Source organism: Oncorhynchus clarkii, chromosome 22 (genome assembly GCF_045791955.1).
Source record: "Oncorhynchus clarkii lewisi isolate Uvic-CL-2024 chromosome 22, UVic_Ocla_1.0, whole genome shotgun sequence".
In the NCBI taxonomy this organism is placed as follows: domain Eukaryota; kingdom Metazoa; phylum Chordata; class Actinopteri; order Salmoniformes; family Salmonidae; genus Oncorhynchus; species Oncorhynchus clarkii.
In genome coordinates, this window is record NC_092168.1 from 8,441,296 (window position 1) to 8,453,665 (window position 12,370).

Below are 12,370 nucleotides of genomic sequence, written 5' to 3' on the forward strand. Positions count from 1 at the left end.
AGCTTTGCACACTCTTATCATTCTCTCAACCAGCTTCAACTGGAATGCTTTTCGAACAGTCTTGAAGGATTTCCCACATATACTGAGCACTTGTTGGCTGCTTTTCCTATACTTTGCGGTCCAACTCATCCCAAACCATCTCAACTGGGTTGAGGTTGGGTGATTGTCGAGGCTAGGTCATCTGATGCTGCACTCCATCACTCTCCTTGTTGGTCAAATAGCCCTTACCCAGCCTGGAGGTGTGTTGGGTCATTGTCCTGTTGAAGAACAAATGATAGTCACACTCAGCACAAACCAGATGGGATGGCATATCGCTGCCGAATGCTTTTGACTGATACTGTAGACAAGTGTGTGCCTTTCCAAATCATATCCCATGAATTGAATTTACCACAGGTGGACTCCAATCAAGTTGTAGAACCATCTGAAGGATGATCGATGGAAACAGGAGGCACCTGAGCTCAATTTCAGGTCTAATAGCAAAAGGTCTGAATTCTTATGTAAATAAGTTATGTTTGTGCACGTTCAAGACCGAAAAACCATTTATGGTACGTAGAACAGTAGAAACATTGTGGAGCAATGGATGGTCCCATTCAAAGTTATCAATCCCTCACCGAAGCCAGTAACAGTGAGACGCAATGCCAAGATAGCTGAGGTTTTTCCCTGTATGGCATTGGAGGACTTTGCCACTGACTACTTGGATGGGCCCGCTGTCCCTCCAGTCTCCCTGGGGCAGAGGGATAGTCGAGAAGTCCCGCAGTGAGTACCCCCCCTACTCATGGTGTTCTGGAAGAAGTCCGGTGACCTGAGACTGTGCAGTCTTCTGATGGCTTAATGCTCGCACCATCCACAATGCTCACTCTCTGCCTCACCAAGCGTTGGCTCTGCGTATCAATGCCTTCTCCACTATGGATTTGACCTTGGGCTACTACAATTTGGAGGTACATGTGGACGACAAGAAGTTCACAGCCTTTACTTCCCCTTTTGGCATATATGAGTATTACCATCTCCCACAAGGCCTCTGCCAGAACTTGGATTGAAGTGCTGGGACAGACTCCATGCCATGGGAAAGGCAAGAAGTAGCGAAAAATACATGGAAATCGCACAGCAGCAGACTGGACAGAAGAGTGCAAACAGGCCTTCAGTCAGTTAAAACAAACCCTCCTCGATCAGGTCATGCTAGCCCACTCTGATTTTCAACCGCCCTGACGCTGCCTTAGAGACACCTGATACAGGAGACGGTGAGGATCAGAGTAAGGAGACGGAGGCCTCATCCATGAATGACATACCGGACATGGGCGAGAGGACTAGTGGGTGGGTATCAGCACTGACCACTGAAGAGGAGATCCCGGACACGCAGAAAGATGTGCCACTGGTAGGTGACCATCGGAACACACCACATTCTGAGGGTGCCGCTGGTTGAGCAAGCGTGTCAGAGCTGACCTTTTAGAGGATAAAGGTCAGAACCCTCTGAAGAGGAAAGTCATTCTGAAGACTCCGCTGGGGCCACAGGCTCCAGCAACTGTAGCAGAACCCTTGACCTGTGGACAGTGACCCCCCCCCCATGGTGGTTGTAGTCAAACAGGATGACTGTAATGATAGGGGTTGGTTCAAATGAGGAAACCACCAGTCAGCCTCATAGACTATGCAGATACTGAGGGTGTTTCATAATGAGTTCATTAGAGTACCTGTGTGGGTATAGGATGGGACTCGAGGTTAGCTTTTTAGGTTAGCTTCCATGCTCTAAATGTAATGGTCACATTAGCCCCTGCTAAGTCACTTATTTCCATGCTAACAAGCTAATCACGAATCTACAGCCATCGACATTCTGTTGTCCTGCACGTCTGCACATCTGATGTGCTTCCTTATGTCTATCGTCTGGAACTTACATTTATTGTATTTTGTACTATTTTCGCAATTGTTATATTTGATTTAAAAAATGTAAAAAAATACCCAGTCTGATATTGACATTCAAGCGAGTAAACACCAATCAACTGGGATTGCTGGCTGGACAGTCCTTTCTTTCAAAACACAACGCAAGAGTTACGAAGTACGATCACATCTGTTAACACTGGTGCCGAGACCAGTCGTGCTTGTGCTCGCTGGACAGCAGTTACATGTGATCACAACTATATGTTCGAGCGGATAACCTTACTTTGAACCTTGATGATGCATTATGGTATTGTGACAAGGAACATGGACGGATGCTGTAGGTTTGACTAACTTGACCTTTCTCACTTTCCCCTCTGTCCATGTCTTTGTCTTTTTGTGGTCTCTACATTTTGACATTTCTTTCTCCTGTATCCACCAGAAAGAATCATAGAAGACCATGAATCTGTTATGGAGGTGCTGTCTGGTTGGGCCATGGACACAGACAGTCGGTTATATTTCCGGAAGAACTATGCCAAATATGAATTCTTCAATAAACCGCTGGTAAGATTGAGGGTGTGATATTAGCAAAGAAAATGGTGTACTCATGTAAACATTATCGCGCCTGTTATCTTAATGCACTCAGCCGAACCAGTAGGTATTAGTTGATATAAAGAGCATGTGTGTTGTTATGACTGATGTTGTTTTCATGTTGATAGGATTTTTTCCCAGATCACATGGTGTCCATATCAAGTGAAACCAACGGGATGATGAACCACTCTCAGCTAATACAGGTATCCTTCAAGCTACATTCTACATGTACATTATCTTCACTTTAAAAGGGACATAGTTTTGGGGGCCAGTTTCCTGGACACGGATTAAGCCAAGTCCTGGACTGACAAGCCCTTTTCAAAGGAGATTATTCAGCTGGTTTGCTAGCAAGTCCAAGACCAGGCTTAATCTGTGTCCAGGAAACAGCCCTTCAGTGGTGCTGCTAAAGTATTTACGGACTGCTTTCTGTCCAACAGACTTTTCTCAACTCGAGCACTTGTCCAGAGATCCATGGGCACCTCCATGCCAAAGAACAAGGCAGGAAGTCTTGGAAGAAGTTCTACTTTGTCTTGAGGAGGTCAGGTCTCTACTTCTCCAACAAGGGGACATCTAAGGTCCGTCAATGTCATTGATACATTAGTGTGCATTCAGATGTTTCCTAAGTAGCTGTCAAGTTTTCCAGATTTCAATAAAACATGAATTTATTACAATATGAATGGAATAGATTTCCTTCCCAAAATAATGTTAAAAAGTATGTTTTTGCAAAAAGCAACTAGATTTCAGGAGATAATTGAACTTTTTTGCTGGCTGCTCTATGGGATCATTTGATAACTCTGTGTCAATGTGCCAGAGTGGTGTGGTGTACAGTAGGGGACTAGCTCGCTCTTGTCTCCTGGCTGCTTTGTGTAACTGGTTGAGCTAGATTTCCCTTAGCTCAGCTGGCATGCCACTGCCAGGGACTGAGCCCTCAACACCCACCGCTGACAGGTGAGGCTTAGACCTGCCCAGCGCTGTGCCAAGCCAACCACTTCTCCCTCTCCCAACAACAGAAGCCACTAGAACACAAAAATACTTCGGTTTGCTTTCTCAAATACAGGTGACGAAATTAGAGAAGTAAGATCTGACTTTGTTTCTTTTGGTTTGATTTGAAGGGATTTATAATGTGTAAATTGGTTTTGGCCCTACACATTGCCAGTCAATCAGTCAACACAAACACAGACAACTATAGCTACCCGTTCTTTACACTGTGCCACAGAAGTGAGAATGTTGTGTTGCAGTCCCACCAGGTTTGAACAATGGTTTGCTTTGTGCTTCTCTGCTTGGTAAATCTCTTTTGCCTTGGCTCCCTGACAGTGTTCTTATTGTATAAATAGAGCTCTTATCACTTTGTCACATATTTGGTCCTATGTCAAACACTAGCCACACCTACAGTGTAATGGATAGGCCAGTATTATTTGCTTGACTATGTTGAAGTGTTTCAACCTCGTCCCACCTCTCCATTTTTAAGGCGTCTGCAGCAAAAACAACAATCTCTTTTTATTCTGTGATCACAATGGACCAGGTTGATGGGAACCTTTGTCCCAAATGGCTCCCTACTCCCTATCCAGTGCTCTTGGACTCATAGGGCTCTTGTCAAAAGTAGTTTGCTATAAAGGGAGTAGGGTGCCATTTGCGATGCAGACAAAAACTCCAAGCTACTCCTTCTTTACTATTGTCACAGTGACCAACATACTTCAGACTGGCATTATACCACATGCCTCAACTGCTAGCTTTTCCTTACGTTGACCCGGCCCACTAAGCTCACACAGATTTACGTCTGTGTGTACATAATGGCCAAGAATTATGACATTGCAGTCTTTATTTGCTTAGCATCTGTCTTCACACTGGGCAGCCCTGCATTGTTCACATTTCTGCCCTGATCCCTCACATAGTTAGATTTGGTAATGGAACTTGAGTCTACTCTACAGTGGAATGCAAGAACCAACCCCTCGTTGCAATGGAGCATGGTCGGGGGGTTCCGTAAAGGGGACACTGAAAGGCATGTGGGGATTTGAGACATTTGTTGTTTTCTATTCACAGGAACCAAGACATCTCCAGTTCATCGCCGAGTTCAGTGCCGGCGACGTCTACACGTTACTATCAGCGAGAAAGATACACGGAGCGCCTACGGACTATGGCTTCTGTGTCAAGGTACTTTATTACTTTCTGTCTATTAACCTATATTTGGTGTTTTATCATGTTAACTTATTCAAGTCATTCTAACTTTATTTATCCCATCAGGGACAATTTAAGAAAGTCAAGTCATTTCCAAGTTATGTTTGGTAAATTCATGCTTTCTCTTCATGATGATCCTCCAGTCTACCAAGCGTGGCTCTCCACGGGACCTCAAGCTGTTATGTGCAGATGACGAGCAAACCAGAACCTGCTGGGTCACTGCCATGCGCCTCTTTAAGGTACAGTCTTCCACGCTGCCCCCCCTCTGTCTAGTGTCTACACATCTAAAGGCTTGCCTTTTTGAAACGTGCTCATGTTTTGTGTTGCAGTATGGGATGCAGCTGTACCAAAACTTCATTCAACCACACCAGAAACAGAAAACACCAATGGTAAGTGATGTGTAGATGCAATGTGCTGATACACTGTTTAACAGCACATGACACAGGACACACAGTCAGTATTCATCCTTGGATTGATTTTCCAGAATATTCTGAAATGTGCGTATTCCCCCCTCAAATAAGAGTATTCTGTATGAGTAAACACCTGTTCTATTTTGGGCACTGGAACATGTTCCAGCCAGTCTGCTCTAAAAATAACCCGTAGATCAGCTGCTCTCAGACTTACCAACTCATCACCCCTGCTTTGCTGTCAGAAGAACGCAAAGAGTGGCCAGGCATGGGGCTGGGACCCTGAGCTTAGCGCTGCACAGGGAGGGGCTAGGATGCATCTCAAATTGTGTACTTTTTAAACCAGGGCCCTATGAGATACCCTATGGTCCCTGGTGAAAAGTAGTGCACTATATAGGGAATAGGGTACCGTTAGGGACACACTTAGACTAACCCTCTGGGAACACCCTGGCATACAGCTGTTACAGCCTCGAGCACGACGTGCCGTTCGACTACGGACAGAGAATCAAATCACAATGAAACCAATCCAACGAAAGGAGCAATCAGTTTGTTTGCACAATGATGCCTGGGAGCCCCAGAATGATCTTTGCGTCGCCTGAATAGACCCAGACCGGGGCGGAGAGTCTTAGAAGGATTGGAATGTTTCTATCCTTAGAGTAAACAGTCGTCACTTTGTGCCCTTAAGGATCCCGAGGTTAGGGCTGATAGAGGGGCAAACCATGGCAATTTTTAAGGCTTCTCACTAATCCTGATAACTATTTTCTTTTGTGTGTGATTTATTTAGAACCGGTGACTACGACAGCTTAAGGGACCATAATCAATTCTATGTGCCCATGTGTCATTTTATTCACATCCCGTCTAATCCCCAGTCACTGGAGGACATTCTGCTCGGAATCATCTAGAAATTATACTGTCAAACTTCTCCGACACTAGATGGCAGCACAATGCCACACACGAAAGCATTAATGTGCTTCTCCTATAACCTGTCACTCACTTATCTATCTCATTTTTTCAAACGTTAAAACCCTGTTACACTGTATACTCATAATAATGTATACTACCTCAAACACAATGTATATTTCCAGAGAAGTATCTCCGAGAACTCCTTGGTGGCCATGGACTTCTCAGGACACAAGAGCCGGGTGATCGAGAACCCCTCGGAGGCGCTGTCCGTAGCCGTGGAGGAGGGGCTCTCATGGAGGGTAGGCCATTGGTTCTCTCTCTGAAGTCATTTCTCTCTACTCAGCGAGTATAAGGTATGAAATGATGGTGCAGCCATGTGAAAATAGTCCTAGCATGTGACACTTGAAATGCTCTTCTCTCTCTCTCTCTCCCTTTAGAGGAAAAGCTGCCACCGTCTGAGCTCCCATGGAAGCCCGTCCACCTCTCAGAGTCCCATGTCAAACATAGGTTAGTAGAAGGCCACTTTCAACATCCAAGCAGCAGCTTCCATCGATACAGCCACATGACTCTCCTGACCAGATACACTGTGCTTAATGACTCAGCCACCAGTGTCGTGTCCTCTCCCTCCCTTTGACACATGGGTCGTATTCATTAGTGCACACCGTAGCAATACGATTTTGGCGGCAGGTAAACTAGCGGTTAGAGCGTTTGGCTGCTATCCGAAAGGTCGCTAGTATCCCTGAGTAGACATGGTGAAAAATCTGTCTGTGCCCTTGTTCGAGGCGCTTAACCCTGATTGCTCCAGGGTTGCCGTAGATACTGGCAGAGCCTGGCACTGACCCCACTCTTCAAAGGTGTCTCAAGGAGAGTTGGCATATCCCCAAAAAACATTTCCATTTCACATATGCATATTAATACACACTTGTACGTGTATGAAATAGGACAAATATAAGCACCTGCCAAATGTATTATTTTGCAACGGATAACTGAAACGAGCGTTTCTTATTGGACAAGTTCAGCTAGTCACTCACTGTTTCTGCATGTTTCCTTCCGTTTGGTGCCTAATGAACATCACCATGGTTGTCCTGTGTGTTTTGCAGCTCTCCATATGGCCCAGCCCTGGTTCCACAGCAAACTGTCCAGAGATGAGGCACACCGCTTAATCACTCAACAGGGTCTGATTGATGGGTGAGCAGCATCAGGCACTTTTCTATGCGTTGTTTGACACTGCAAGCTAAAGAGTTTACCTATGGATTTTATTGTAGAGTAATTTACTCTTATTTTTTTCCAGACAGAAATGTGTAAAAAAAAAAAACGACAACAAAAAATGAAAAGTTGTTCTTGATGAAACCGAGAGACTTGTCTTTGTTTTCAGAGTATTTCTTCTAAGGGACAGCCAAAGCAACCCCAATACATTTGTACTGTCACTGTGTCACACACAGAGAATCAAACACTTTCAGATCTTACCGGTGAGCATAACCTTTTTGTCTTGGTATGTTCTCTACTCTTTCAGACAACATCTTGTTCAAGTTTGTGTTTTGTGTGCCAGGTGGATGAAGAGGGGGAATTGTTCTACAGCCTAGATGACGGTCACACGCGCTTCACTGATCTGATCCAGCTAGTGGAGTTCTACCAGCTCAACCGAGGAGTGCTGCCCTGCAAACTCAAACACCACTGTGCCAGGATCACCCTCTGAGGGGGAAGGGGTCTCCAAGGGCCCCATACATACCTTTAATCACAGCCAATATCCCTCTGGAGAACCAACCACCCACGCATCCCTCCTTCCCTCCCATGCCATGGCAAAGGAGACACCGAGAACACCTCCGGACAGAAGCAAACTGAAACCACTTATCACCTTCTAGAATCCATTCTCTTGGAGAAAACCATGGTGATCCAATCTTTTGTAATGACTTGTGTTTTTCACTAAACTATGAAATGGGTGTTATGGTGAAAAAAATACATGACGACATTGTGTCATACGTGACCATAGGTGTTGAGAAACCTGGCGTTGGAAAAAAGTGAATCTACTGTAGAATTGATGTGACTGAGAGGGCTCTATTGCGAGCCCATTGGTTGGCCCTGTATGTTAGCCCAGGTGTGGTGACGAATCACAAACACCACGGGGACTGTGTCGAGTCCAAACTTCCGTTAATATACTGTATACACAATGCAAGCATGATCCACATTGTATCGGCTCACTTTACTACACTCTATGGGAATAAACATTTACTGTAGCCAACGGTTGAAACCGTAGAGCGAGAGCTGATATTTGACAGTGTGTGTTCACACCTCGAGAGTAGAATGACCAGTGTGGTATAGCCATCAATGTGCATTATCAGCACAGTTAAGCTGAACCTGGTAATTAGTCAGTAGAAGGGGATCACTGCTACCAGACAAGACGAAGCATGATGGGAAATGTAGTATGTTGACTATAGAGGAGGCTGGGGGGAAGAGCTATAGGAGGAAGGGCTCATTTGTAATTGCTGGAATGGATTAAATGAAACTGGGGGTGAACATGTGGTTTCCATAAGTTTGATACCGTTCCATTAATTCCATTCCAGCCGTTACAATGAGCCCATCCTCCTATAGCTCCTCCCACTAGCCTCCTCTGGTAGGCTACAGTGGTCCTCTGGCCTTGGTCATCTCCTGGGTAAGCAAAGCTGTTTTATCAAATCTCAAGGAATTCCGGTGTATTTCTAAAAAAAAAAAAAATTGAAAAAAGATAGTTTATTTTCTATTTTCGAGGTATGAGTAGCCGAGGAGAATTCAAAGTGGTTTCATGTTGTTTAAGCTGGACATTGACGGCTGTAGGGAGAGCATGCATAACAGCATGCTCTTACTAGCCTGCACTGTACATGTATTGGCAATGTATTGATGCATTTGAATCAATAAACGGAAGGCTCCCTTTTTTGATCTCACAGGAGCAGCAGAAGATATATTTGACTGATTTGAGATTCACAGATAGAAATACAGTAGAATATTGTGATTTTTTTTTTTTATTGATCAAAATCTGAATTGTTGTACATTGAAATGAATGTTTTATAGTCTTTTTTTTTTCTTTCTCCAAGGTTCAGGTAAAGCATGTGCAGCACCTGAAATGGTTACATTTTGACGTAAAGAACCATGACTTATATCATGTACTGTTTTGTTGCTTCATTTTGGAAACGGTACTGTAATCATGCAGCAATTTATACAGACAGGTTTCACCAGTACAATAAAATAAAACAAGGTGTAACTTACTTTGATACAAGTGACAAGCAAGACATGTTAACAATGCATTTCACACAATATTTCTTTTTAACATAAAGAACAGTGCATTTAAACAGTAATGATGTCATGGACTGCAATGTTTTATAAAGGAAACAAAATCAATGTCTACTTGCAATGTATGATTTCAGTTTTATAATTATGTATTGAGAGCAAGCCATAAGGTAAACAAACACACAGTAGCTAGGTTTCTATACAATTGGCAGCAGATTGTCATATGAATATTCTCAAATCTGCATAAAAACCTTGACGGCATTTTCATCAAACTGACTTACATCATCATGCACCGAATTTGATGAAATGCACATAAAAGTAACTTATGTCGTTAAAATTCCTATGTACTGAATAAAACATATAAGTTAAGTGGGACTCACCACTGTAATCGCTGCCAAAGGTGTTTCTACATCTATTGACCCGGGTGGGATATTTCTGTATTTCATTTTCACTTCTCTCACTTTATTTCATTTTCACTTAGTCATTATGGGGTATTGTGTTTAGATGGGTGAGGGAGAAACAAAATCTATGTAATCCATTTTGAATTCAGGCTGTTACAAAATGTAGACTAAGTCTAGGGATATGAATACTGCATTACATTTATATTGCTATAGATAACCTGTTAATTGCACTGTGGTAGGTGAAACACTGGTAACACACGTCTGATACTAATTGCCCAGCTAGCACAGAAGGTTCGTAGAGCTTGGTGATTGTATGGTTGCCATATGTTTATTTTGCAACAACCTTTCCATTACGTTTCCTACAGGTTTTCTCATGGTTCTATTTAAAGTAATGTTCTCAGAAACGTTCCGAGAACGTTAAGAAACAACATTCTGTGCGAATGTCAGTACTTCAGCATAATGCTTTCTGCAGGTTTCCTCATAGTTCAATTTAGTCATGTTCTCAAATTGTTTAGAGAATGTTAAGAAACAACGTTCTTCTGTGGGAATTCAAGTACTTCAGCATAACGGTTTCCTTGGGGCTATATTTTAGTCGTTCTCAGAACATTAAGAAAACGTTTTAAGAATGTTATTTAAAAACATTCTGTTCTCAGCATTAACAAAACTCTATCTTGTTAAGTGTGTTGGCCGCACCCACTAATTGGCCACACCTGATTTATAAAGAGTGCTTGTTTTCTTTAAAATAGGGTCTGTTTGAATAGACTAAAATGAACTGCGTTGTAAAACAGCATGGTATGGTAGCGCCATCCTGGTGTACTAATTGGTGGACTTATTCCATGGATAAAGAGCAGGAGATCATAGGTTTGAATCTCACTGAAGCCATGCCACTAAAAAAACAAATGTGCTAGCTGGGGGGTTACACAGACTGTTAAAGGGCAACTGCACTTCCTGATTTTGCCTTGTTTTAGATTTGGTTCATTAAGAAATGCTAGTGACCATGACGGAATTCAAACGCGAGTTGGTTTCATGCGGGTGTCGTGTGTGTTCACAGTTGGGAACAGTTAGCCAATTAGCTTCAGCCGGCTGGTGTGCAACCGACCGTGGCAGAGTGGGGCGGCAGGTAGTCTAGTGGTTAGAGTGTTGGACTAGTAACCGAAAGGTTGCAAGATCGAGTCCCCGAGCTGACAAGGTGAAAATATGTCGTTCTGCCCCTGAACAAGGCAGTTAACCCACTGTTCCAAGGCCGTCATTGAAAATAAAAATGTGTTCTTAACTGACTGGGGCTAGTTAGTGATGCCAATAAATTACACAATGTAAATGAGACCATATGTTCATTTTGTACACTTTCCAGTTCTCATTAAATGCTTTCAATATTTGTATATGAATCTCTCAAATCTATAGTTGGTTTGAGGTTTTATAGTCATTGTAATTTGGAGCTATTGAAATTTTTAGGCTAGGAATTAGGAATTTTCAGGCTACATTGTGTATTTTTTACGATGGTCCCTAACTAGTCCCATAAGTCAACCCAAATTTACCACAAGTATTAGGATCGGGTCTGATGCAGCTGCACTCCGAATTGATGATTACTTGTGTCCTGCCAGCTGTGGGCATGTGGGCAGGATTGAAACAAACCCAACCTTAATTTAGATTGTGATGCAGTCACCACCAGTGCAGTGACTTTATGACCAAAATTACCCTATTTAAACTCTGTACTCAATATTGACAGTAGAATACATGTTTCTGACTCATACTCAAAGCCACATAGGCTGTTCATAGGCTGTTCTCTAAATGAGAAGTTGTTTTTTTAGGAGCAGTTTCTCTTTAAGAGCAGTTAGCTGCTTTCTTTTTATACCACAGGAGGGTGGGGGCACCTTAATTGGGGAGAGCGGGCTTGTGTTAGTAACTGGAGTGGAATTGTATCATGGTTTCCAGGTGTTTGATGTCATTCCATTTGGTCCATTCCAGCCATTATTATAAGCCATTCTCCCCTCAGCACCCTCCTGTGTTTTATACAGACCTAAATAGCCCAGTATCTACATGATCTGAAATGACAATGTACATATCATTTGTCTTCTATAAAGCTTTCTCTGTGTTCACTATTTCTCTGCATCTGTCATCAACAGTCACCCATTGTCCTCTTTGGTCACATTTATGGTTGTCGCTAGTTACCACGGCCACAAAGTCTTAAACCTGGCCTAGTCATCGGTGGCACGGTTGTACATGTTATAACCACTAGATGGCAATAAATGGCTTCTCTTAATCTCCTCACCTTTACTGGTGGGTGTGATGAGATCCCTCCATTGAAGTCCATGGATCTCTCCGTGGCTTGCATAGACCTGTAATTGCCACTATTTGAATAGGCTAATCAGTCATTTACTTAATACATGGATTAGCATTCTGTATATTGCAGTCAGATGGCTGAGCTTTTTGACTTGAGGCGCTTCTTGCACACAACACGAGTAACACAAACACAGTCTCTAGTGAGATGAACAAATCACCCCGCCACATCCTGACCACAGCTATTTCAATGTCTCACTTTGAAAATGTGCTCACGTCCAGGGTTGAGATGTGCACAGTGAAGTCTTAAATGCACCCCTGCTTCCAAGGTCTTCAGCTAAATGCTGCTCTGGGATGTATTCCTGCCATTGATCCATGTCTGGCTGCAGGGCTAGAGATTAGGGAGAGATGGCAGCTGGGGGGGGACGACACTCTGCTTCCCTTAATGAATTCATCCAGCTAGACAACAGCCCAAACAGCCTGTGGATA

General features: G+C 43.3%; 1 protein-coding gene across 5 annotated transcripts in view; it reads left to right on the plus strand.

The window, feature by feature from the left end:
- Positions 1-9,314, plus strand: part of LOC139380281 (growth factor receptor-bound protein 14-like) — a 61,273-nt gene extending 51,959 nt beyond the window's left edge. For all 5 annotated transcript variants that reach the window (XM_071122844.1, XM_071122843.1, XM_071122846.1 and 2 more), the window contains 11 exons: positions 2,309-2,430; positions 2,586-2,660; positions 2,895-3,032; positions 4,498-4,608; positions 4,776-4,871; positions 4,962-5,021; positions 6,125-6,241; positions 6,380-6,449; positions 7,043-7,130; positions 7,318-7,411; positions 7,492-9,314. In XM_071122844.1, coding sequence (XP_070978945.1) covers positions 2,309-2,430; positions 2,586-2,660; positions 2,895-3,032; positions 4,498-4,608; positions 4,776-4,871; positions 4,962-5,021; positions 6,125-6,241; positions 6,380-6,449; positions 7,043-7,130; positions 7,318-7,411; positions 7,492-7,638 — 1,118 coding nt within the window. In that variant the 3' untranslated portion in view covers positions 7,639-9,314. The remainder of the gene's footprint in view (positions 1-2,308; positions 2,431-2,585; positions 2,661-2,894; positions 3,033-4,497; positions 4,609-4,775; positions 4,872-4,961; positions 5,022-6,124; positions 6,242-6,379; positions 6,450-7,042; positions 7,131-7,317; positions 7,412-7,491) is intronic.
- Positions 9,315-12,370: the final 3,056 nt, after the last annotated feature.